General features: G+C 38.7%; 1 protein-coding gene across 3 annotated transcripts in view; it reads right to left on the bottom strand.

The window, feature by feature from the left end:
- Positions 1-27232, bottom strand: part of PPARGC1A (PPARG coactivator 1 alpha) — a 718367-nt gene that overhangs the window by 108834 nt on the left and 582301 nt on the right. Inside the window, exon 1 of one of the 3 annotated variants that reach the window (XM_043438338.1) lies at positions 10104-10200. The exons of the other annotated variants lie outside the window; for them this stretch is intronic. Within the exon in view, the coding sequence (XP_043294273.1) occupies positions 10104-10121 (18 nt within the window). The 5' untranslated portion in view covers positions 10122-10200. Of the gene's footprint in view, positions 1-10103; positions 10201-27232 lie in introns of those variants that run through there. 3 annotated transcript variants of the gene reach the window in all.

Here is a 27232-nt window from a genome sequence, read left to right as displayed (position 1 = left end):
TCCTCTCTGGAAGACTGAAGTTTCATATATAAGGTTAACATTCATTCTCAAATCAAAAGCACAGCTAAGTCCCCTGAGGCAAATTTATAACCTAGAGACTGTCTATTTAATGGGAAACCAACATTTCTGGGTATGCTACCTGCCTAGAAAGGAAAGGGATCTGCCCAGAATGGCTAATATTTTTAAAGTTAATCATTACTAACAGGCATTTAATTGCTGGCTTTTAATTCCTAGAGGGGCTCATTGATCCTGAAACTCCACATCAGTGTCTGAGCACGTGCTCTGGGCCCCTGGGACGTGTTCGAAGCTGTGGCTGGGCAAGGCACAGAAGCTGGTAGGAGGGCAGGGTATAATAAAGGCCCCTAGTCTACAAACACTCTAAAATGAAGCCTTATTTTACACAAAACCACCACAGTGATGTCACTGTGAACTAAGCATGTTTGGGCAACAAATAGAGGAAAATCAGTGGACAACTTTAATGCCTCCTAGCATTCATTTATTTATTTTACTTTTCAGTAAACTTAGAGGTGATAAACAACTTCAGCAACCTCTCTCTCATCTCCAGTGAAATCTGCAGACCAGCTCTAGGCAATTGAGCCTATATTTTCACATGGATGTCAAAACCTGCTCTTGGAACTTCTCACACTAAAACAAAAAATTACCTACGAATTAGTCCAAATTGCAGTCAGTTGGACTAAATTAAACATAAGGCAAGAAGTATGCTAATTAGGCCCACAGATAAGAGATAATAAAAGGATGGTTAAAATCTGTTTTCGTCTGATGCTTGACTCTGCTGTATTTGAGCATTTACAGACATGTTCATTTACCTTAATTATTTCAGGTTAATTCATGTATAATACAGTGAGTTATTGATTGTTTAAACAAGAACTGTTCAACAGGGTTATTTGGTATTTTTTTAAACAATATAAAGCACATGCTATTTTATTAAATGTTATTATTTAAAATTTTAAAGTCCTACTGAACCTCAATAACATAACTCACTTAGTAAGAAAAACATTTTATCCTCTAACTGAAGTTCCTGAGGGCCAGAGAAAATTAGGGTACACAATTATTAAATTGAAAAAAAAATTGTTAGTCAAACAGTTCCCTTTGGTACTTATTTCTAGAGCTGGGGTCCTAATGAGCTTAACTTCTTTTGACTGTAGTGAAGTAAATTGTATTTTCAACTATTCTTGAGGTAGGAGAATTAAATAAGTGAAGTTTTTTTTTTTTCTTTTTTTTTAATCCCACCAGATCAGACTTGGAAGGGTTTTGGTTATTTTGCTTTTATTTCTGTTGTATATTTTTCCAGTGCTTTGGCATTTGAATTTACTCTAGCAAATTAAATATATATCCTAAAAATTTGAGGATGTAGAAAGGAAACAAATTCTCATCTTAGGAAGTAATTAGCTTAAGGTCTAAGCTACATTTTGTGATGCCTTGTATAAAATCTTACTTTCTATTGCTAGCCCAACTAATCACAGGATTTTTGAGGAAATATTCTTAACCAAGAAGACCACTTCTAAGATTGACCTCGGCATTTAGTAGCTCAATCAAAAATAGATGTCAAATACCACTGGTCGGATTATAAATGAGTAGAGGTTTTTCTAGGGGACAAGCAGGCAGTTTGTGTCAAAAATGTTAAAAATGGGCAACCCCATAGATCCAAAAATTATACTTCTAGAACTTCATCTTAAGGAAATAACAGGAGGGATACATGCAAAGATTTTTAGTGTGGAGATAGTCAATGCTACATAATTTACATTATTGAAAACTTGAAAGCAGTATAAGTGTCCAACAATAATGCCCCGATAAAATAAATTATGGAACACTGTATATATATAAACTCATATATATTCACACAGATATATTCAGTATGTATATATATTCAATGTTGTCATTAAAAATTGTAGTAAAATATATTTAATAGCATAATAAGAAAATGTTCAAAATATATTAAGGTTTAAAATCATATTTGAAGAAACTATAGTCACAAAAATTTACATATAAATAACACTCAGAAAAACAGAAGAACAAAGAGGATAAGGAGAAAATATAACAAGGTGTTAATAGTGGCCAATGACATAAGTTCTTTTAAAGTTTTATATGTGTGAATATATGTGTCTTTCTGTAATTTTTAAATTTTGAGATAAACACATATAGCCTTTATATTTAGAAAAATAAAACTATTCATTTTTAAAAGAAATATAGAGATCCAAACTTATAACTATGCATTCTTAACATATAGGGAATGTAATAAATAGAAACAGCCTCTGATAGCTACTATAAACCTCAATATTCATCATATATCTAAAAGGAAGCCATTTCTGTCCATCAAGTCTAATAGCCACTCCACTCAGGATGCAAGGCTGGGAGAAGTTACTATCTGGCACCCTGAAAAACCCTTTGAGCTCTGAATTCTAGGGAAAAGAAAGCTTTTGGCTATTAGCTTGCCTGCGAGGTGGGCCCAAATCACTGACCCCAGATGCCATGGCCATCTACACTTCGTTTGTCAACTTGAAATGTCACCAGTTAAGTGAAACAAATGTTCCATTGAAAAATGCAATTATCCTTGGTACAGTTAAGGAGATTTCAGTTATTTCTACCAAAGCATCTATATTTGTTCATCATATTTTTTCTCCCTTCTTGCATCTAATGGTGTTCAGAAGCACATACCAAGGGAAAAAAAACAGTAAATACTTTTAGAATGGTGTGACTAAAGTATTAAGAAAATTTCTCAAGAAGGGATTTTTACCAGCTGGGAATTAGATGGGGCAGTTAGAGAAGGATGAAGGGAAGAGCTGCTGGAGATGTGGTTTTGATAGGAGACAACTGAAATTGACTGGTGCGAAAAAAATGCCGTCCAAGTTTTAAACCAGCAACTTGCAAGTGAATTTCTGTACCACAATCTGTTCCTGAATGTGGAGCCACCTGTGTAAATGCTGTCACGTTGCAGCCCTGTTCTTGGGCAGGAACCTCATTCTGGGTTCTCCAAATGTCACATGAGACCTTGACCTCCCCTTTCCCCTAGAAGGCTGACCATCTCCACAGGAGTGAAAGCTGTACTGTCAGCCTCTTCAAATTAGTGTTCTTGCAGTTTTATGGCTCTTCCCTGCAAATTACTCTTCCTACACTTGGGTGATCATTATTGTGACCATTAAGAATTTTCATGAGAAGATGGTTCACAGGGCTGAAACCAAGGCCAAATTCATGAGATTTCAAATGATGACGTGAGGCTCAAGTCTTCTTGATAAGTTGAGTGACTCTGTGGATTGTGATTTAGCCCAGAAAGGAAGGAGAAAGATGGTAGGAAGGACATGGGTTCTGCAATTCAACTTTGGGCAGTTCACGTAATGATTCTAGCCTCAGTTTCCTCATCTGTCAATAGAGATGGTCGGATTCAATTATATCTAAGATCCCTGTCAACTCTCAAATGCAGTGATGTCTCTGCCCTGACAGAGACAGGAGATGGGAAAACTTCTTTACACAGGGTGAATGCAAATGTTGCACTATTCAAAGGAGCTAGAAATCAGGGAGAATGTGTAGGAAAGGTGAAAGCACACTCTTATAGAAATATGGATCTTTAAACTTCCTAACCATTCCAGAAAAAGAATAATTGAGAACTGGAAATATATTTTCATGAATATTGCCCATAAAAAGACCAGCTTCTACAGATCTGAGGCTCTTACAAAGCCCAGGTCATTGCCCCAGAGAAATAGCAAGCTTTCATCTTGTTTATCATTAACTCTATTAAACGGTACAAGCCACATTGAAGATCAAGTCCCTGCTTGCATAGTAAGGATGAAAAACACACAGCTGATATGATACTGACTATTCACTTATGCCTGCATATAGATGTAATTTAACATACTAACATGTGATTTGGTTTTACAATGGGTAAGAAATGATGTTACCCAGAGAGAGAAGATTTAGAGGAATGGATGGATCTGAAATTTAGGGTTTTGTAAATAGGAATAAGGTACATGGAAATAAGAGCTTAAAGTAACATTCCTGCCTCCTATTACCAGAGTACTCGGCCCATTAAATAAAGAGCTCATAGTATTTTGTAAAAGGAGACCTTACCTTTTCTGTTTTTTTAATTTGAGAAAGATCATCTGAGATGTTACTATAGAATGTGGAGGTAGAAAAGAAGGATGAATGCCTAACATATGTTATCCTGGCATTATTAGCAAGTATATTAAATCAGGATGTATCACAGGATGAATAGTTGATATATCACTGGGAGTTATACAGTTGTCCTGTTTAGCTCTTTTCTTTGTATATACAACCCTATTTAGCAGAAGGAAGATCTGTGCTTCAGAGCCAAATAATACCATTCACTTAGAGATCATCCCTTAGTGCTGAATGAATAGCCTCAGACATACTACATTCCTCTAACAGAACCTTTGAAGAAGGAGCCCTGGTAAGAGTGGAGGAAAACCAGGGACATGATAAACCTTGGTAAGGAAAAAACCTTGATAAACCCCCAGCATGTACAGTGCTGGACATCCCAGCAGTATCCTCTAGCAAGACAGATTAAACTTCCCATTTTCTTGCACCCAGAAAAAAAGAAACAACAAGAAAACTAACATAAGATAGCTTGATTTCTGGGCCTGTGAAATAAATCTCCAAAAGGCAATTTACAAGAGTTTCCCTTTTCAACAGTTCAAACGCTTTAAAGAGCCCAGGATGTACTTTGCCCCAAGCAGATGATCAGAAATGATTCTTTTCCTACCTCTTTTCAAAACAAAAATCTCTGACAACTCCCGAGGTATAACTTTCTACCATCCATCTTAGTACATCCATTTCCATGTAGGGTACCTAAAAATAGGCCACACCTAACCTTTTACACAGCCATACAAAGCTATTTAGCGGGAACTCCAACTCGGCACTCTCTTGTGGGTATTTTCAGACTGTGCCCTCTTTGTCTTCCCTATTATATTACCCTATGTTGAATATTGCGTAAAAACACAGGACAAGAGTGGTTTGCTGGGATATACCTTACATTGCGACCGCTAAGACTCCATATTTGAGTTTTGTTATTTTATTTTGTTTTAGACTGAATCAAATAAAAGTAAGCTTAATACTCTTTTAAAAAGCAATTTAAATAGTAATTAATGTTCAATAAACGTATTAATTCCACTGGCAATATTATGATTGTTGAGATTCTTACATTTCAAAAGTATAGCCAAATACATCAGTGAAAATGAAAAAAAAACTTCTCCTATACATGAAAATGTGCATAATGCCAGCAAATATAATCTGAAGATAAATAAGTCAGACACACTCAAAAAGTATATGTTTGATGATTATTCTAGCCATTATATGAATAAGTACAGAAACAGATATACCTAATTTATTAACCCAGAAGTCAGGATAGAGACTGACTTTGTTTTGGTTAGAAGCTGGGAGCATGGTGTGGGCAAGGGACTCCAGAAATATTTGTGGTTGCTCATTCACTCAGTCATGTCGGACTCTTTGCGGCCCCGTGGATGAGAGCCTGCCAGGCTCCTCTGTTAATGGAATTTCTCAGGAAAGAATACTGGAGTAGGTTGTCATTTCCTTCTCTAGGAGATCTTCTTGACGCAAAGATGGAACCCTTGTCTCCTGTGTCTCTTGCATTGATTCTTTACCACGGAGCTACCTGGGGAGCCCTCCAGAAAGCTAGTTATGGTTTATTTCTTGCTGTCAATTCTGGTTCCATGGATATGGTCAGTTAGTAAAAGTCCATGGAACTCAACCCTTATGATATATGTACTTTTCAGTATTCATAGTATATGTCAATAAAAAGTCTAAAATGCATAGAGAAGAAAGAAATTTGTCTACTCCAAATTTTAAAGTTTGCTACCTTCTTGTTAGAAACATTCTGAATGTTCAACTAATCTTAAAGAAGCCAATAAACCACACAGACAATCAGAAGTGGAGTAGGAATCAAGAGACCCAATGTGGACCTTGGACAAAGCCATTTCAACTGTCTAAATTTATATTCTATCAAAAGATGGGATAGGATTAAGTATCTGGATTATTTCTTTCTTTTTTAAGTTTTCATTGGCGTATAGTTGGCTTACCATATTGTAAACATTATACATATACATGTAACCACTCTATGTTTAGATTCTTTCCCCATATAGGTCATTACAGAGTATTGAGTAGAGGTCTCTGTGCTATACAGTAGGTCCTTATTAGTTATCTATTTTATATATGAGCCCCTGGTGGCTCAGATGGTAAAGAATCTGCCCCCATTGCAAGAGATCATCTAGGGTAGTATGTATATGTCAATCTTCATTTCCCAATTTATCCCTCCCCCTCACTTCCCCCATGGTGACCATAAGTTTGTCTTCTACATTGGTGACTCTATTTCTGTTTTGCAAATACATTCACTTGTACCATTTTTTTGAAGATTCCCCATATAAGCAATATCATATAATTGTCTCTTTGGTTAACTCACTTCTCTGAATGTACTTCTTAAATGAAGTGAAAAAAACCTTCAACTCATAAACTTTAGCACTTTGCCTTTGGTTTAAAATTCACTATTCAAGGGGGTCATTGACTTGGTGTGAAAACCTGGTCCTCTTCTCTGAGAACATAACTTTCGGGGTCAGCAGTACAGATCTGCCCTTGGGTGTCTGTCTGATTCCCTGGTGGCAAGAGCGGTAAAGAACCTGCCTGCCAGTGCAGGAGACAAAAAATGTGGGTTCGATCCCTGGGTCACGAAGATCCCCTAGAGGAGGGCATGGCAACCCATTCCAGTGTTCTTGCCTGGAGACTCCCATGGACAGAGGTCACAGAGTCGGATGTGACGGAAGCAACTTAGCATACACGTACATCTGTCTGTGTGAACCCAAGTGAGTTTAATTATCTGATCTCTCATTTTTTACCTGTGAAAATGGAAATATAAATATTAATACCTACTTTACATGATTGGTGTTAGGGTTCAATGAGGTGTATACAAGCCAAACACTTGGCATATAATAAGTACTCAGCAATGATACCTGTTATTCACATACCGGTATGTAAAACTCTTTGAACATCAAGCACCATAAGAGTAAATACAGAAATCTGCTGTTTATGGCTTCCTCATCTAAAAACCATTCTAAAAGAGAGCAGAGCAGACTTTCTTTTGAAGTCTTACATTCAGCCAACTTTCTCTGGGTGTGCACACAGAATCATCATCTACACTTTTAGGATGTCCAGTGTCTGTAGGTGAAGCAAGGGAAAACCAGCCTCATACGAGTCCTGACCCAGGTCTACTTCTAAAGAGATCAGAAGCAGCAACTGCAGAGAGCAGCTTTTGTTTCCATGATGCTGGCCACAAAAGTGATCTGAGCTGAAAGTTTTTCAAGAGTTTCTCTGTTAAGAGGCAAGACATCCATAGGGGGCCTGAAAACTGACCAGATACTATGAGTTTGCAAATCTGAGAAGACCTGTCAAGTAGCAAATCATGTTTTAAAATGATGCTATCTATGGGGGCAAAAATGGAAAACAAAGCCACAGGAGCAAAGCAATTCAATATAAAGTCAATTTTGCCACCAGTGGCCCATCAAATAAATCATCTCAGCATTCACATGCTTCTGGAATTTGTGATCAATCATACAATTAATTCTTAAATTGATAAAGTGATGTAAAGGATATCTTATATTTTATTCTAGATATTTAAGGTATTTTTTTTATTTCAAGTAATTTATCTGTGTCAGGAGACGCGGCCAAGTAGGGATATACATTGAAAACGGTGCTGTCCAATGCAACAGCCACTGCCCACCCATGGTCCTGAGCATTGGAAATGTGTCTAGTCAAAACTGTCAATACAAAATATACAAAAGATTTCAAAGTCTTAAACGTGAAAAACTGAATGGAAGGTATTAACAAGTTATAGTGATGACATGTTGATATAATATTTTGGACATACTGTGAAAAATAAAAGATGTTATTAAATTTACATTTACCTTTTGTAAATGTGGCTACTAGAAAATTTCAAAGTATATATGTGATGGCCATAATCTTCCTACTTGGCAGTGGTGGCCTAGAGTTTTGCACTCACTCTCAAGTAAGTGATATCATAGATGCAAATAAAATGAGTGACTAGAGAGTCAGCAGCTTTCAGAATGCAAAGGGGCGTTAGGGCAGGGCCCTAGCAGGACTCACCTCTAGGAGCATCACTTTCAACCCCATTAGTCAACAGTGATCCTTGGAGCTTTACCGTATTCTCTCACGGCCCTGTATTAAATGCTGTATAATCCACCCTCCTTACATAATCAGGAAGACCTTCCAGAACATCCCAGAGGCAACCCCATATATCTTTTCAACACCTTCCACACCTTTTCAAAACATATACATAATAATGAGATGGAAATTTATAAAGTGAGGTCTAACCAGGTGCTCCAGACTGGGGTGGGGGGGCCGGTGGAGAGAAAATAGAGCTGATCATATTCTAAAACTTGACCAGGCTGCAGAAGGCCAGAGCAGAACAAAGTATGCAAACTCTGAGGGATGAGTATGCAAGGCCCTCAAGAAGACTGTTCTCTTCCTGGGGACTAGAGGCATTTTTCAGTGGGTAACATTCACTTGAATTACAAAATGCACTCGCTTCTCTCTTGCAAGGGAGAAAAGCCTGTTGTTGCATCTATAATGTAGCTTTAGTTTTGGATGCCAAAAATGATTCAGTAAACACAGTTATGTTATGGTATACTATTTCTTATTCAGCACTCAAATTAATCTCAAGGCAGTGCTGGCATTAATTCAATTGGATGCCTGTACTTAGGATTTCACATAGGTGCCTTCATCCAATTCTTCTTCGCAACTAATAAAATCTTAATTCATGGTAATATATTTATTTCTAGTTCAGTTCATGTTAAGGAGTGCAGTACTTTACAGAAAACTAATTAATATCAATCATATATTATAACACTTTTAATGGTTCAGAGGAAAATCTTACACTAGGGGAAAGATTAGATGAACCAGGGGGTCTTAGCCCGTCCTATTTACTCTATTCCTAAGATTTGAGAAAAAGTACCAAGCATCATTTAAAATATTAATTTAATTGAGGGTATGCATCATGGGAAGTCTGGGAATTAAGAACCCTGGTTCTGATCCCTAATAGGACATTGATTTGATGTGGCCCAAGAATGTAATTTACACTCTCAGAAACTCTGTTTTCTACCTATTTTGTGTAACAACCATATAATTTGCAAGTTGGTAAAGATATTCAAATTCAGATGCATGGCACTATTAAAATAATGAACAACTTCACTGATAGCATGCCTTCTGCAATCATTGGTAACAATTCTATTTTTATGAAATTTTTGAGTAAAGTTAATAGCATCATATTTTCTGGGATTGGACATATAGTCAGCAGGATGTTATGAGTGTGAGTCCTGGACGACGACGGAATGGAGTTGTGCAATGCAGTGGCCTTTATGTTGCCTTAAGGAGCTATGTTTAAAAGGCTTGATTCTACCCTAGATACAAAGAATTGGAGCAGAGGTCATACAACACTTCAGCATCTTAAAAAATAATTATTATAATTCAGTAGGTGCCTTGAAGCTGCATGGTCATACTATCTAGCCTTTTCCTTTCCAAATTAGGCATTAGGCATTCATTCATTCCATAATAATCCCCCCACAGTGACATGGTACACACAAAAAAATTAAGTGAAATAAATAAACAAAAATTTAAAAGACTGGCACATCCTATTCTTTTTTTAATTTAAATTTTTAAAATTTATTTTTAATTGGAGGATCACTGCTTTACAATGTTGTGTTGATTTTTGCACAATAATGTGAATCAGCCATAGGTATACATATATCCCCTCCCTGCTGAGCCTCCCACCCACCCCCTCCACCTCACCCCTCTAGGTCATCACAGAGCAACAGGCTGAACTCCATTTGTACACAGCAATTCCCATCAGCAATCTATTTTACACATGGTGTATACGTTTTAATGCTACTCATTCTATTCTCTTTTTTTCCCCCTCTTTAACCATCCACACATGAAACCTCCAAATCTGAGAAAGATATATATTTTTAACTCCTGATAATTAGAAAGAAAATAAAAGCCAAGACAGCAGCAGGAGGCTGGGGGCAGAGACCATGTCTCCCCATACTCACTTTCAGAACCGAGTCCATAAGTGATAACCCCTAGGATGCATGCCATTCATTTTACTGCAGTGTAAACAGCTGCACAGCAGGTCGAGGGAACACTCACGATGGGGGCTCACACACGCGACTTTTTAATTCACAAGGGCACGGTGACGTGGGAGGGCACCTGGGAGTCACTGCTCAATGAACTCCACAATAGGGCACAGATTTGAAACCCAATCTCAGCCTGATACGGACGTAAGAGCAAATACATACAGTATCACATGGTTTCCAACAGCCCTGTGTCTCGAGGGAGCTCTCTGACATCAGCAGTTCAGACAGGTGGTTCCCTTTCCAACTGTGGAAAATAAAACCCCACCGCAGCGGCACAAAATAAATATAGCTATACTGTAATTTTTCCTTGGTGCAGTCTCCCTGTGATTTCTGTCCTGTGATGACACTTTATCCAAGGAACCCATCCAGGGCATCCTTCCATGCTAATCACTGATGAAACATTTGCAAATGGGCTGACACTGGCATTCAAGACATTGGTAGAGGATTCTGTTTTGCTGTTCTGGTTGGTAGAATGAGAGTTTTCCGCCTCTCATTGTCAACTGGCTGCCTAAGCCTCTGCTGGAATATGTCACCCTCTGTCTCTGTGACTAATACAACCCAACAAAATGACAGACAAGAGTCAGACCATCTGAAAATCACATGCACAGAGCAGGTCAATACCAATCACATCTAGTTCGAGTCTGAGAACTCAAATCAGCTGAGATGCACTAAGCCCTTTGTGACCACAACTATTTGCTTTTGCATTTACGAATTATTAGCAGAAGGGCACCCTGTAACTTCTGTATAAAATTACTTAATTCAACTTCTGTTTCCCTTTCTGAACATAGATACTTTTACACCCTGACAGCCGCTGGCTCTTGAAGCATTCTCCTTTTTGTTGTATCTCCTTAGAAACACAAATCTTGTTCCCTGGCAGCGGCGGCTCTAAGTGCTGGACCACATGCCCGAACTAGTTCTCCCTCGCAGCTTTAATTCACAGTAAGTGGCATGAAAGGAGGTCAGCCCTTCTCAAAAAACACTCAGAGTTCTTTTCGACTTCAGAATCTATTTTGGAAAGCCACACTCCCTGGTACGTAAAGAGCAGCTTCCCATTTTGAAATTCTGGCTGTAACTACTGACAACTTTATGGAATGGCCCTCAAACGGGCAAAAGCAGGGTGGTGATCACAGTTTCAACTCTTGATCATCATTCTCTTGGGAAACTCCATGAGACAAGCAAGTCAGTAACTGCCATCCCCTCTTTGCCCCCAAATAACCCTTTCATTTGAAAACTACTTATGGTGTGCATACATGTCTTAGCTTTTCTTTCCTGAGGTGTTTATTGACTGCTTAACTCCATAATACCATCTTAATCCTGAAAGTTTCCATGGCAACCTACTACTGTAATAAACAAGTTTGAAGGATGGGAAATGAAGCATGGGGCTCCTTTTTCCCCCCTCTCCTTCTTCAGCTTTCAAAGAACAGGGTCTTTTCTATTTCTAGAGAATGTTGTACCTCTAACATTCATGGTCCATACTTCTTTGAGATAGAGTAAAAATAATAGCAATAAGAAAATGATAGCTAACATCTGGTGAATATTTGCTGTGTGCCAAGCAGTGTACTGAGTAGTTCTGTGGGTTATCTCACTTAGTTCTTGCACTAACAGGAGAAGCAAGTACTAATATTATGTCAATTCTAGGGATAAATTCTGAATCTTAGAGAGTGTAACTTTTCTAAAGACAAAAAGCTGGTATGTGGGAGACCTGGAACCTGAAGTCAGTCTTGTCTGACTGAAGACATTCTGCAGACTGTGCAGAAATATGGCATTTTTTTTTTGCTTGTGCCTTAAAGTCAAATAACTTAGACATCTAGGAGTCTCTCCACTAATCAGAAGAGGAATAGAGCTTCACATTCAGAAGCAAACACCAAACTCATTTAGCTAAAACTGCCAGGCAAGTTAAGAAAAGACAGAACTCAAATAGGAATACAGTCAACACAAGGGACCTTGCTCTAGCCAGCAGTAACCATACCACAGGTTTCTTTGAATGTGATTTTGCAAATCATTTAAAAGAATGTCTCTTTTTCTGTGGATCAACCTCTGAAGTTAACTTGGGGTGTCTGATTCAGAGCAGTGAGAGCATCCCCTGAGAAAAAGAAACCCTCATTACAAGGCCACTCTTCTCCCTCCATTCTTCTCCCTAAATGAAATTAAGACTCCTTCTGAAGGTGGCAATTGCAAACAAAGGCCAGATTACAATACATCTTAAGGACACATGGCAAGTCACACTATGAAAAATGTTTTCCATGCCACAAATCTACTCTCTTACAAATCTATACCAGGAAGTACAAACAACGTGTTTATCTCACTCTGGAACAGAACTCAGCAATAGACCTGAACCTTGACTCTAAATACGAATAACTGAATAAACTTACAATATATATTTTATAGACTCTGCTTGAAGTGTAGGGAGAAGGCAATGGCACCCCACTCCAGTACTCTTGCCTGGAAAATCCCATGGATGGAGGAGCCTGGTAGGCTACAGTCCATGGGGTCACGAAAAGTCGGACACGACTGAGCGACTTCACTTTCACTTTTTACTTTCATGCACTGGAGAAGGAAATGGCAACCCACTCCAGTATTCTTGCAGAATCCCAGGGACGGGAGCCTGCCGTCTATGGGGTCGCACAGAGTTGGACATGACTGATGTGACTTAGCAGCAGCAGCAGCAGCTTGAAGTGTGGACAAATACAAAAAGGTTGGATGAGTTAGGGCCATTCAAAACTCACTGTAGTAAAAGTATCCAGAAAACATGGTTTTCTAATCCTCTGTGATTTATGAAATATCAATAAAACAAACTCCATTGAATGGATTTCAATGTAGGCTTGCAGAATTTTGTGGTGCTGGTTTTGAACCAATTATAACTAAGACCCCAAGTCCTTGGGTCACTTGGTGGACTAGAAGGCCATCATTCAAAGGAGCAGGTTTCAAAGTCAATGGCCCAGAGTTCAAAGCCAGAATAGACTGTGTGCTCTGATATCCTCACACCTCACAGAGCATAGAGGAACAAAGGCAAACAGGGACAGGCTATGGTCACCTGGGAAGTAGACATGTGTTATTAATTCTGAAATCTCCATGGCCACCACCACCACCACGCCTAAAAAAAAATCAAAACCATACTCATTGTAACTGAGTAGGAATGAAAGGCGCATGTTTTGGTTTTGCAGTATTTTGAGGTGTAGTCTGAAGATAATGATTTTATAAAAAGAAACTCACTTTCTAAAAGAGCATTAAGCCAAGTTCATATTCATGGTCCCTTTCTAGGTATGTAAATTAAGCTGCTAACAACAAACACTTTGAAGCAGAATCTAATTCTGATGGACATAGAATACATTGGCTATGAAGACTGTGCCCTCAGCAAGGAACGCCAGACACAAATTCGAGTACGAAGCCACCTCTACACCTCCATCCCACAAGCTGAACTGCTTAAGTTCTCTGAGTCTTCATCTATCCACCTAGAAAATGAACACAATGGTTAAGCCTTGCAGGCTTAACCACGGGATTCCGCAGAAGTTGAACGGGTGTAGGTAAGAGGCTGCATAATCCAGGTCTCACCTGCAGAGGGAGCTACACAAATGCCCACTTCCTTTACTTGTCTGATTTCTCTGTCCTCCCACTCCTCCCTGTCTCTCCCTTCCTAAAGCTTTTTTTTTTTTTTTTAATAAAATGAATGCAGTACAGTTTTTGTACCTACAGGCCGATGGAATAGACATTGTGATTTATGAATATGCAAAGGTGAATGAGGACCAGACTTCATGCTTCCCTCTCTGGGGGTGTCTCGCCTACTTAGAGAAGAGAGAGTAGAAATGACAACTCAGCCTGGAGATTACAGTGAGTTCCAAGTCAGTGTGTAACAGAGGCATTTTTAAAGATCAAAGTTTCACGTGAAAGAAAAATCTTGAAAACTCATAAATGGAAAAAAAATGTGATATCTAAATTTGTCTCCAATGCTTTAGTCACTGCAAGTTTGGGCAAAGGTATGAGCAAAGAGATAGTACAAATTGCTAACAAATGTCACTGGCTTCAAAAGAACGAGTGACAGACAATATCTACATTTTCCAGCTTCAAGCATCTTCTTTAGGTATTTGCAGGCAAAATTATTAAGGACTAAATATGAAAAATCAAAATTTTGAAAATGTACAAATAGGTAAAATGCAATAATTTCCCATTCAGGAAAAAAAAATCAAAAAACAAAACAAACAAACAAAAAAGGAAAATGTAAAGTTTAGATTACTCATATGCACCAAAGCTCTTGCTGAATATCTGCATCATAAAACTACTGGAGAAATGTCCAGAGTTTCAAATAAATAAAATAAATTAACGGGTGACATAGGAGGGGAGAAATGTACTCTCAGAATTCATATATTCTTTTTTAAAATATTATCAGTAACCACCACCACTTGAAAAAGGAATAGGGAAGAAGAAAGAAAATACCTACTGCTTGGAAAATTATCCATGAAGAATCTGTCTCTGTAATTCATGTCCACAGTTGTTATTTATAGTCTCAGACAGTAACTTGAGACTTGCCCAAGGGTGTGAGATAGACTTCCTTCTCCTCCACATGAACTCTGCCTACTAAATACTAACTGCTAACAGTCTTCCCACCTTGTAAAGGTAGATAAGGTCAATCCTAAAGATAACAATTAAAACTTGAAGTCCTTGCTACAAAGAGCTGGAGTCAAAGGAGCAAAGAGGAAGACACACATCCCAATTTCTCTACACCTAGACACCTGCATGGGGGGAAAAAAATATACATATATATACACATATATATACACACATACATATATATATATATACACATGTATGTATCTTCAGATGCATAGAACACAGGATAAAAGGGGAACCAGCTAGCTGTTATGAGCCAACAAATCAGTAAGAATCCACCACGTCCAAAAGATGGGCCACCAACATGCCAGATGCTGAACCTGTTTAAGATCATAAAACTTTCTGCCCTAAAACTGCTTATTGTCTAAGAGTGAGTGGAAGGTTGGACTCACAATCAATCAACACACCCACATGTAAACAGAACAAGGGCATGTGTGCTGAGGGAGTAAAGATGGGGGTCAGTTAGGGGCTTGAAAACAGATCTAATTTACTGTATAAACAGCCTAGAACAAGAATGCCAGACAGGTCCTGTGAAGATGTTAGAGGCCGCTGCCCCACATGTGGCTCAGATAGACTTCCCTGGTGGCTCAGACTGTAAAGAATCTGCCTGCAATGCAGGAGACCGGGGTTTTGTCCCTGGATTGGGAAGATCCCCTGGAGAAGGAAATGGCAACCCACTCCCAGAATTCTGGCCTGGAGAATTCCCATGGACAGAGGAGCCTGGCGGCCTATAGTCCAGGGGGTCACAAACAGTCGGACACAACTGAGCGACTTTCACTTAGTTCTGCTACCTAGGTCCACGTGCAATTCAAATAATAAGTGAACCCATCACTAAATTACACATGAGTAGAGAAATCCGGTAGAGTTATAACCTTTGTCACAGTAGCTGTCTCCAATGATCACTTTTTTTTAACCACTTTATAAGCTGAAATATAGTTCATTTACAACATTAAGTTAGGTTCAGTGTACAGCAAAGTGATTTAGTGTGGGTGTGTATTATTTTTCAGATTTTTTCCACTATAGGTTATTATAGGATACTGAATATAGTTCCCTGTGCTGCACAGTAGACCCATGTTTACCTATTATAAATAGTGGTCAGTATTTGTTCATCTCAAGCTCCAATTTTATCTCTGCCCCCCACTCTCACTAGCCCCTTTAGTAACATAAGTTTGTTTTCTGTGTTTGTGGGTCTATTTTTATTTTGTAAGAAGTTCACTTATATCTATCATTTTTTAGATTCCACATAAATGTGATATCATATGACATTTGTCTTTCTCTAACTTAGTATGATCATCTCTAGGTCTATCCACGTTGCTGCAAATGGCATTATCTCATTCTTTTAAATAAATGCAATAATCTTTCAAAGGAAAGATTTGTGTGCCCTTGCATGTGTGACCTGCTTTGCTGAGTGCCCTAGTCACTAGTTTAGAGTAGTGTTGGGTAATTCTGTGTGGCTGCCAACATGCAAATAAAGCAAAACAGAGATGTGGTTTTGCCAGGACCTTGCTCATCCATCCATGGGCTCGCCAACAAAAGTTCTGGGATCCTGAATAAATGACTGCAAGAGGCATATATGGCTGGAAAAGGGCATGTGGATTCCTCTAGCTTTGGGGGGTACCTGCTGAGTCCCCAGAAGAGTAAGAGGCAGAGGAGGAAGGATGAGGAAGGGTAGGTAACATTACCCTTAAATAGGGCTGACCTGGGGACACAATCAGGCTCTGATACTCACAGACTCTTTGAAATGAGTCAAGACACTTAGTTTCCCTGGGCCTCTATAAAATAAGGATGAAACCACTGCCCTCATGGAGAATGTAAGGATGAGATACCTAGTGTGGCACCTGTAGCTATTTGGTTAAATGTTAGCTTTCCTCAATACTAAGGGGACTAGAAAATAAAAAGGCTTGGTGACAAATGATGAATCACCCAAGGTCCAAAGTTAGCTGCTAAGGGAAATACAAAGAAGTATGAAAGATAGTGAGAGCCAAGATCTGGTTCTCAACCAGGTGGTGGGATGCAACTGCTTATGTGATATTATTGGAAATCAATCTTTAACCTATGAAATTCCAGGAAGTAACTAAACCAGAGATACAAAATCAAAAGTAGTTTAAAAAGGAAATAGGCAGTTTAAAAAAAAAAAAAAAAACAATCCAAGCTGCAATGTCCATCATGTACCCACTACCATTCTAAATGCTTGTATACATATTATCCTATGAAATAGGAACTATTGTTATCCTTTTTTTCAGATGGAGAAAGAGACACTAAAAGTTAACAACCTAGTTTCAGGTTGCATGCCCTTAACCTCTCCACTAAACTGCCTCCCTCTGCTAACAGTTTTTAATCTTCACTAACTAAAACTGCAATGTGCTACAGCTATGTAGTGGAATTAGAGCTGGCTAATGGCCTCACAGAGCCCACAGTTTAACAGGGATGATGGAATCTATGAGTCTGGGACAGCTGTACAAGAATCTGCTGGACAAAGAACAGAGAAGCCCAGGCTACCCAGAAGAGAGTGGGGAAGGAGAAGCAGGTGTTATCAGAACAGAGCCTTTCTCCCATCTCCCTGCGTTGAAATCACTCTATGTGCACCCAGCACAGTGTCAGGCACACTCAGTGGAAAATAATTGCCTTTATCATCTTTTGATTATCAAGATAATGATGTTTCCTACTGATCTTACTCACAAATATGAATAAAATACAATCTATGCTCTCTCAAGGAGCATATGATCTTGTGGGGATGGAGATATGAATTAATTCTAATAGGACTTCTAAAAGTAATTCTAATAGGACTTCTCATGTTAGGTTTGCGGTGATGACTTGAAATCTTGAGACAACAGACATGATATACAATTATAGTCCTGATTATTTATATCACCAACAAGTTTTGATGTTACAAGTTGATGATCTTCGTAATGGTCCATCAGTCTGACAATTTCTGCTGTTACATGTTGATAAACTAGGTTAAGGGGGCTGCCCAGGTGGCATTAGTGGTAAAGAACCTGCGTACCAGTGCAGTAGATATGAGACTGCAGTTTGATCCCTGGGTTGGGAAGATCCCCTGGAGGAGGACATGGCAACCCAATCCAGTATTCTTGCCTGGAGAATCCCATGGACAGAGGAGCCTGGAGGGATACAGTCCATAGGGTAGCAAGGAATCAGACATGACCAAAGCAACTGAACACACAGTTTACACAAACTGGAATAAAGGAGCATGCATTTAATCAAGAAACATGTGTTGAAATATAATTAATCAATGATTTTCCATTGGACAAAAGATTGACAACATCCACCATAGACTACAGAAATTATGACATGTGAATGTGAATTATCTCATCAAGAAATAGATATTAAAATATGTACCAGTGGCTTCTGGAAAGCACTCATTTTTAAAGAAATGCAGTTCTGAGCACTGTTCAGGAACTGCCTGTCCCACTCCATCACACACACACACAAATGTAAACATCACAAACTGCATAATAACAAAATGAAAAGACTAAACCACAAAAAGGTCATCAAGGTTAGTTTGAAAAATTACCCAGTATGTGAAACTACCTTTATAAGCAGAAAAATGTCTTAGAAAAGGTTCAAAGAAAGAGAGAAAGAATTCCAGGTGAAGAGATGGCATTTTCAAAAGCACGTTCTCGGTTGCTAAGCCAAGCTGAGAGGCAACATGACTGACAGAACCCCAGACATTCAATTCTGATGCTGACCATGGCTTACAGCCATACGGCCTGAGGAAAGGTATGAAGGTTCTCTGGGCCTTAATTTACTTATCTACGCCTAGGCTCTTACGAGGATTCCATAAATGATCATCAGTTCAGTTCAGTTCAGTTGCTCAGTCGTGTCCTACTCTTTGTGTCCCCATAAATTGCAGCACGCCAGGCCTCCCTGTCCATCACCAAGTTCCGGAATTTACTCAAACTCATGTCCATCAAGTCGGTGATGACATCCAGCCATCTCATCCTCTGTCATCCCCTTCTCCTCCTGCCCCCTATCCCTCCCAGCATCAGGGTCTTTTCCAATGAGTCAACTCTTCACATGAGGTGGCCAAAGTACTGGAGTTTCAGCTTCAGCATCAGTCCTTCCAATGAACACCCAGGACTGATCTCCTTTAGGATGGACTGGTTGGATCTCCTTGCAGTCCAAGGGACTCTCAAGAGTCTTCTCCAACACCACAGTTCAAAAGCATCAATTTTTTGGCGCTCAGCATTCTTCACTGTCCAACTCTCACATCCATACATGACCACTGGAAAAACCATAGCCTTGACCAGACAGACGTTTGTTGGCAAAGTAATGTCTCTGCTTTTTAATATGCTATCCAGGTTGGTCATAACTTTCCTTGCAAGGAGTAAGCATCTTTTAATTTCATGGCTGCAGTCACAATCTGCAGTGATTTTGAAGCCCCCCAAAATAAAGTCTGACACTGTTTCCACTGTCTCCCCATCTATTTCCCATGAGGTGATGGGACCAGATGCCATGATCTTGGTTTTCTGAATGTTAAGCTTTAAGCCAACTTTTTCACTCTCCTCTTTCACTTTCATCAAGAGGTTTTTTAGTTCCTCTTCACTTTCTGCCATAAGGGTGGTGTCATCTGCATATCTGAGGTTATTGATATTTCTCCTGGCAATCTTGATTCCAGCTTGTGCTTCTTCCAGCCCAAAAGGATCATAAAAGGTAATAATCTCATTTTTTATGTGTCAACTCGGCTAGGCTATGGTGACTAGTTCTTCAAACACTAGTCTAGGTATCACTGTGAAGGTATTTTGTAAGTGTAACTAATATCTACAATCAGTTTTTTTTTTTAATTACAGCAGATGACTCTCCATAATATAGGCAAGCCTCATCCAATCAATTGAAAATTATGACTAAAAACTGATGTTGCCCTAAGAGGAAAGAACTCTGCCTCAAGTCTGTAGTTTTCTAGTAGCCTGCTAGTCTGCCCAACAGACCTGTAGATTTTAGGCTTGCCAGCCTTCCTAATCATGTATATCAATTTCTTCAAATCTCTCTTTCTCTCCCCCTCCTCCCCTTAACCAATTTAACCAAGAAACACATAATTAGAAAGTGTAATTAGCCAATGACTACTAGTCAATGACCCCCTTTCCCCATCCCATCTCTTTGTCTCTCTCAACCTATTTCCCACATACATGTAATAAAGAGCAAATAGAATGTAGACCCTTCAGCAGCAGTAGTAGTAGTTATTGTTTAGTCACTTATTTGTGTCTTACTTTTTGTAAGTAAAAAAGTGGGCTGTTAGCCCACTAGGCTCCTCTGTCCATGGGATTTTCCATGCCATTTCCTTCTCCAGGGGTATCTTCCCAACCCAGGCATTGAATCCACATCTCCTGCATTGCCGTGGATTCTTTACCACTGAGCCACCAGGGAAGCAGTATTAGAACAAATGTCTTCTAGCAAAATGTCTAAAAGCCTGTAATATAATTTTTAATGAAACTCCAAAAGTAAATTAGGACTTATCAGAAGAGAAAAATGCAAATAAAGTAATGCACAAAGATATTTAAAACACACTCTCCATAAAAATAAAGACATTGCCTTATTCACCATTATGTCCACAGGTCCAAAATGGTAACTAAGCAACTTAAAAAACATGTGTGGAGAAGGAACAAATACTAGAATTCTATAGCTAGGTAAAGGGCTTTCCTGGTGGTTCAGTCGGTAAAGAATCTGCCTGCAGTGCAGGGGGCCTGGGTTCGATCCTTGGGTCAGGAAGATCCCCTGGAGAAGAAAATGGCAACCTACTCCAGAATTCTGGCCTGGTGGGCTACAGTCCACAGGGTCGCAAGAGTGAGATGCAACTAAACCACCACCATAGCTATATAAAGCAAGGTGGGACATTTTTTTCTTATTTCTTGGTATCCACCCAAACTATTTTTATTCTGAGCTAACAGAACATCATGGAGGAGATACATATTCATTCACTCATCTTCACATCCATGCATTCACAAAACATGCACTGAGAGCCTGCCACATTCTACAGAATGTGCGGGCTTCCAGACTGTGAATATAAAGAAAATACGTCCTCCCTTTGGATCACCACAGGCTGGTAAGTGAGCAGATCCATAAACAAGTATAATTATATTAGTAGAATTTACTAGAGTAAAGCAATGCAGGAGGTTCTAGGCAAGCTAAGAGAATGGACACCTAATCTTTTCTGGAAGAGATTGCGTTCATTTGTTCATATGCTCATTTCTTGAATGAACCCTTATTAAGGTGAACTCTATGTCAAGCACTCTGCTATGCCCTAAGAACATTCAGATCATATAAATAATATTAATAAGGAATAAATTATATTGAATGCCTACTATATTTCAGGCATGTTCTAAGCCTTTTACTTAATTTATAGATTCTCTTTATACCACTAAGGAATTGGTTATGTGTTTTCAATATCTTTCCTATAAGACAATCATATGGGCATAATTTCTCATATTTACTCTTCAAATAGTTGTTGATCACCAACTATCTACCAACTATCACCACTGTTAAGTACCAATTTGATTAACACATAATTTGTGTCCTTAAATGTAGTAGAAGAGACTGACATATCCAAACAACTACAATATCAGGCTATATGACATCCATAGCCTTGCAAAGGCTTTATCATAAGCATAAAGATACCATCTCCAAAACTTTTCCAAAACTTGAGACTATGATTACGAACTCAATCAACAGAAATGTGTTGAGAGTGGGGCTTTTGTTTGTTTTTTTTGTTGAAGAACAGTTGGGTTAAAGGCTGCATTAGTTTCAGGCATACAGCAAACTGATTCAATTTTATATATATATATATATATATATATATATATATATATATATGTATATTTATAGATATATATGGGCTTCCCTGGTGGCTCAGAGGTTAAAGTGTCTGCCTCCAATGTGGGAGACCCGGGTTTGATCCCTGGGTCAGGAAGATCCCCTGGAGAAGGCAATGGTAACCCAGTCCAGTATTCTTGCCTGGAGAATCCCATGGACAGAGGAGCCTGGTAGCCTACAGTCTACGGGGTCGCAAAGAGTTGGACACGACTGAGCGACTTCACTTCAGTTCACTTCATACATATATATCTTCCCTGGTAGCTCAGACAGTAAAGCATCTGCCTACAAAGCAGGAGACCCGGGTTTGATCCCTGGGTCAGGAAGATCCTCTAGAGAAGGAAATGGCAACCCACTCCAGTACTCTTGCCTGGAAAATCCCATGGACCAAGGAGCCTGGTAGGCTACAGTCCATGGAGTCACAAAGAGTCGAAGCTATTTCACTTCACTACTGAGCTATTTCACTTCACTTCATATTTATACATATATATTCTTTTTCATATTATTTTCCATTATAGATTATTACAAGATATTGAGTACAGTTCACTGTGCTCTACAGTAGGACCTTGTTGTTTATCTACTTTATAAAGCAGTAGTGTGTATAAGTTAATCCCAAATAACTAATTGTTGAGAGTGTTTTTCCCTATCCTTAAGCAAGAGAAACAACTAAGAGAAATATTGTTAACATGCATGGTAGACAGATCTTCAAAATCATATTCAAAAACAAAACTCTCTCTTTTTTGTGACTTAGGACTAGCTACTATGTTAACTACAGGTCAACACGGCCTGAACTGAACATAGCTGCCTGGGATGCCAGTCAACACCAGTGCCTTCTGTCACTGTCCAGGCACTAACGCTAGAATAAAGTATTGTTTCTCAAGATCTCAGAGCTAAAAGTGTGAGCCTAGCAACAGAAGATGTTGACATAAATATCTTGCATTATTGATAAATAGCTTGAATTTGTCATCAATTAACACCAACTATATATTGCAACAGTTTCTAAATGAAGCCTTGTAAATAACTGTAGCTTTAATTACTTGAGGAAACTACAACATCCATCAACAGTCACAGCTCCTGCTAGATATCAGCATGGTCTTAGTAAGTTTTGCTGTCACTTAAAAAGGTTACAGAAACAAAAGAGGAAATACTTCTGTATTTTAAAAGAAGAAAGACCAATTCTATCCAAGAAACACAAGTCTAAAATTTCTTGGAAAGAAAGATAAAGACAAAGGAGAAAGAAAGAGAAACAGAGAGAGAGAGAGAGACAAATAGAAAGAAAGAGATGGGGACAGAGAAAGTAGTGAGCATCGGGAAGAAAGCAATAAAAGGAAAGGAAGAGTCCCCAACTAAATCAGAAATGAGATTACTCAACTGTCAATATGAGGAAAAAGAAGGGGAGATCCCATTGAGCTCTAGGAAAATGGGCTATTTGGTTTCTCTTGTACTTTTCATTGACTATTCATTTCTTTGATACTTAAAAGGTATACCCTACCTATTTCTAAAAATGGGATCCTGGATCACAAATGAAGTTAGACGTATGAAACAAGACTATAAAAATGAAAACCAGGTCAAATCAGGTTAAGAGGAGACAGGAAGTAGACACTAGGTATAAACTTGAAATGCATTATTTTTTTGTAACTGAGTTCTAAATTTACTTGAGTTTCCTGGCAGTTTGGACAAAAATAAAAAAGTCTTGGGTTAGATAAATATTCATTATTCAGTAAAAGGAAACAAGATTTCTCTAAACTCTCCAATACAACTGTAATTCCAGTCCTACCTCCAGCATCAGTCATTAATATCCCCTTTCCTTCCATATTTTTCTTCATAGAATTTATCAATTTTATAAATTTTATATATTTTGCTTATATTATGTCCCCTTCCACTAGAATATAAACTTCATGAGGGTAGGGATCTTTGTTTTCTGTTCACTATTTTATCTCAGTTCCTAGAAGAGTGTCTGGCACACAGTAGATTGTTATTGTTGTTCAGTCACTAAGCCATGTCGGACTCTTTGCAACCTCATGGACTGCAGCACACCAGGCCTCCCTGTCCTTCACTATCTCCAGAAGTTTGCCCAAGTTCATGTCCATTGAGTCAGTGATGCTATCCAACCATCTCATCCTCTGCCATCCTCTTCTCCTTTTGGCTTCAATCTTTCCCAGTATTAGCATCTTTTCCAATGAGTCAGCTCTTTGCATCAGGTGACCAAAGTATTGGAGCTTCAGCTTCAGCATCAGTCTTGCCAATGGATATTCAGGAATGATTCCCTTTAGGACTGACTGGTTTGATCTCCTTGCTGTCCAAGGGGCTCTGAAGAGTCTTCTCCAGTAGCACAATTCAAAATCTACACAGTAGATGATATATGTATAAATGTTGTCATGGAGTCAAGAGTGATTTTTTTTTTCTCAATACTGAATTCCAGAAGAAATTTATTATGAGGTCACCTAAATAAATTATGAGTTTCCCTGGGAGTACAGGGGTAAAGAACCCGCCTGCAATGCAGGAGACACAGGAGACACGGGTTTGATCCCTGGGTCGGAAAGTTCTCCTGGAAGAGGAAATGGCAACCCACTCCAGTATTCTTGCTGGGAAAGTCCCAGGGACAGAGGAACCTGGAGGTCCATAGTGTCTCAAAGAGCCAGACACAGCTGAGCATGAGCATGCAAATAAATTATACCAGACTATGGCCATGTCGAGATCAGGAGATAATGGGCTGACAATCCATGACAAGCATAAAGTAAGAGGCACATGCAAGTGTGTAGTGATATGGGAACAGAATTTGAAGCCAGAAGAGCTAATTTCAGCTACCAAGTCTACCTCTTCCCACCCTGAGTCTTCTATCAGGTAGCAAGGCATAATTGTGAAGCCCATGGCTTCTGGAGTCAAGCAAACTGGTTTTATTTTTTTTTGCAAACTGGTTTTAAATCCCAGTTCTATAAGCTTATATGCTGTGTGACCTTTGACAATTTACTTTACCTCTCTGTGCCACAATTTCTTCACCTGTAGAATATAGATAATAGTAGGACCTACCTCAAAGGACTACAGTGATAATTGAGTTTATAGATGTAAATCAATCAGAACATTGCCTAACACATAGTAAACCTAACTACTGGCAGTGAATTTGAACTTGTGCCTCATTTGTAAAGCACAGATAATACCTACACTTGGAGTCATCACAAGGATCTAGTGACCTTAATATCTGTTAGTGTGCTTAAGTTTTTTAATGGATGACTTATTTTTTTATTTTCATGAGCATTCATAAATTTTTCAGAAAATGCAGAAAGATGGAAAAGAGATAGTAAAAGTCTTCTATATCCCAGTAAGCAGTGACAACCACTATTAACATTTTCTTCTGTAAATTCCCAGATTGCTTTCAATGCCATATCTACATACAGATATAGATGTGTCTGTGAAAATATAATTTTTAAATAATGTTAGACACATACAATATACTGTTCTGAAGCCTGTTTTTTAAAAAAACATATCATAGGTGTTATCTCATATCAGCAAGTAAAGATCTACATCATTCTATATAATAGCTGCCTAGTATTCCATTGTATGAAAGTGCCTTGATTTATTCAGCCAATACTCCATTCACAGACAGTTAGGTTGTCTCCAATTTGTGAAAGTGCTTGGTAAACTACAAAGTAATATACAAATGTTAGCTATCACCACCATTATTTTTAAAATAAATATCTAGACATCATCATTAAACTTTTGAAAGGTCTTTATTCACTATTTCTTTAACCCCCTGGAAACAATGCTTTGATCTAATTGTATTCATACCATCAATCAAAAAAGCATGGCATTTACAGATCCTATATCTGAACAGGAAAATCATGAACTACTAAATCAGAACTAGGGGCAGGCATAAGGGAATGTTCCTAAGAGCCCACTTCTCAGTACAAAGGCTGTGTCCTTTCCTGGCACATGCCTCTCACTTACTCTCCTTTGCTCATAGACTAACATCACTCACAGTTTGCCTTTTCAGAATCTGCTCATAGCTTCAGAATCATTTTGACAATGAATTCCAAGGAATCATTATGAAACAATTGGAACAGGCAAGAGTGATGAAATGTATTTGCTCACCCCATGTAGAGAATATAAAGAAAAAAGGTGATCCATGTATGGAACTAAGTGGCAGATTTTGCAGCTATCTTAATTTCCATCATTGCCCCTCCTATATCCTGAGTTCCTTGAGATTAGCAATAATGCCCTGTCCTTCTCTGTAGCCTCACCTTATATAAAAGAAAGCTCCATAAGAGTAGACACTTAATAAATGTTGCTCACGTGTGGGAGAGTAGTTGAAATAATGTCTGAAATCCTAGATCTCATGTATTTTGCAATCTCATTGATTAATAACTGAGTTAAAAGACAAGTGCCAACATATTCTCTGAAAATAAAATCTCCCAAATTATGTCTGGTAGAATGAAGTTGGATAGGGCATCCAAATGCATGGGAACAAGTAATTTAGAATTGCTACTTTTTTTGTTGTTGTTACAATAAATTTTCTCCATTAATTAATGTTGTGACTTAGAGCAAATGTGCATGGCAGGAAACAGAGGGCCCTGCTGATACCAATTTTACAGAAGGAGGGAGCTGTGCATTGAGATATATTAGGGCTATTCTACTTCCTAACTCAGGTCCCAGCATGCATTGGATGGATTCAGCTCATAAAATTCTGGCCTTTCACCTCTCCAAGGCAACAATTAACTTAACTGTGAGTTTCATTCATTCAACAAATATTTACTGCATGCTCAGTATATGCCAGGCACTGCAGTAACACTAGATTTGGAAAGGTCCAACTTGAGTAAAAATGATTTAAATTCAAATAGATTATATATAAACATTCCAGGGCCCTTAACAATGGGTCATCATGACTAATATTATTCATGATTGTCAAAGACAGTTATATATTTTTATCTCCTAATGAGAGTTCCTTGGACTCCAAGGAGATCAAACCAGTCAATCCTAAAGGAAATCAGTCCTGAATCTTCATGAGGACTGATGCTGAAGCTGAAACTCCAATACTTTGGCCACCTGATGCCAAGAGCCGACTCATTGGGAAAGACCTTATGCTGGGAAAGATAGAAGGCAGGAGGAGAAGGGATGACAGAGATGAGATGATTGGATGGCATCACCGACTCAATGGACATAAGTTTGAGTAAGCTCCAGGAGATGGTGAAGGACAGGGAAGCCTGGCATGCTACAGTCCATGAGGTTGCAAAGAGTCGATCACAAATGAGTGACTGAACAACAACAATATTAAAACAGGAACTCATCACTCTGATCAGGAAGATATTTCTATCCTAACACGGAAATTAACCAACAGATTTCATTGTCACCTATCTATTCCAATTATTTCATACTAGCTGCCAGGAATTCATTGCTTTAAAAAATTCAACCATGTCTAAGCACTGGGGAAAGCTCTGCAATCAGTGAGTAATGTCTGCCATGAATAAAGAATGGGACAAGGAGCCAGCGTGTCAAGTATTTGCCATTCCTGTTCCACAGACCTCATGCTGACCCTGCTCCTCTGTTCTGGGCTGTTCTCTCTGGATAACTCTGTTCTACTGGTTCTTTGGGAGTTATTTGAGGATTCATCTAGATCATAAGCC

The sequence above is a fragment of the Cervus canadensis genome, chromosome 19 (assembly GCF_019320065.1).
Source record: "Cervus canadensis isolate Bull #8, Minnesota chromosome 19, ASM1932006v1, whole genome shotgun sequence".
Taxonomy (NCBI): Eukaryota; Metazoa; Chordata; class Mammalia; order Artiodactyla; family Cervidae; genus Cervus; species Cervus canadensis.
The sequence above is the reverse complement of the archived record's forward strand: the minus strand, read 5'-3'. Positions and strand labels throughout refer to the sequence as shown.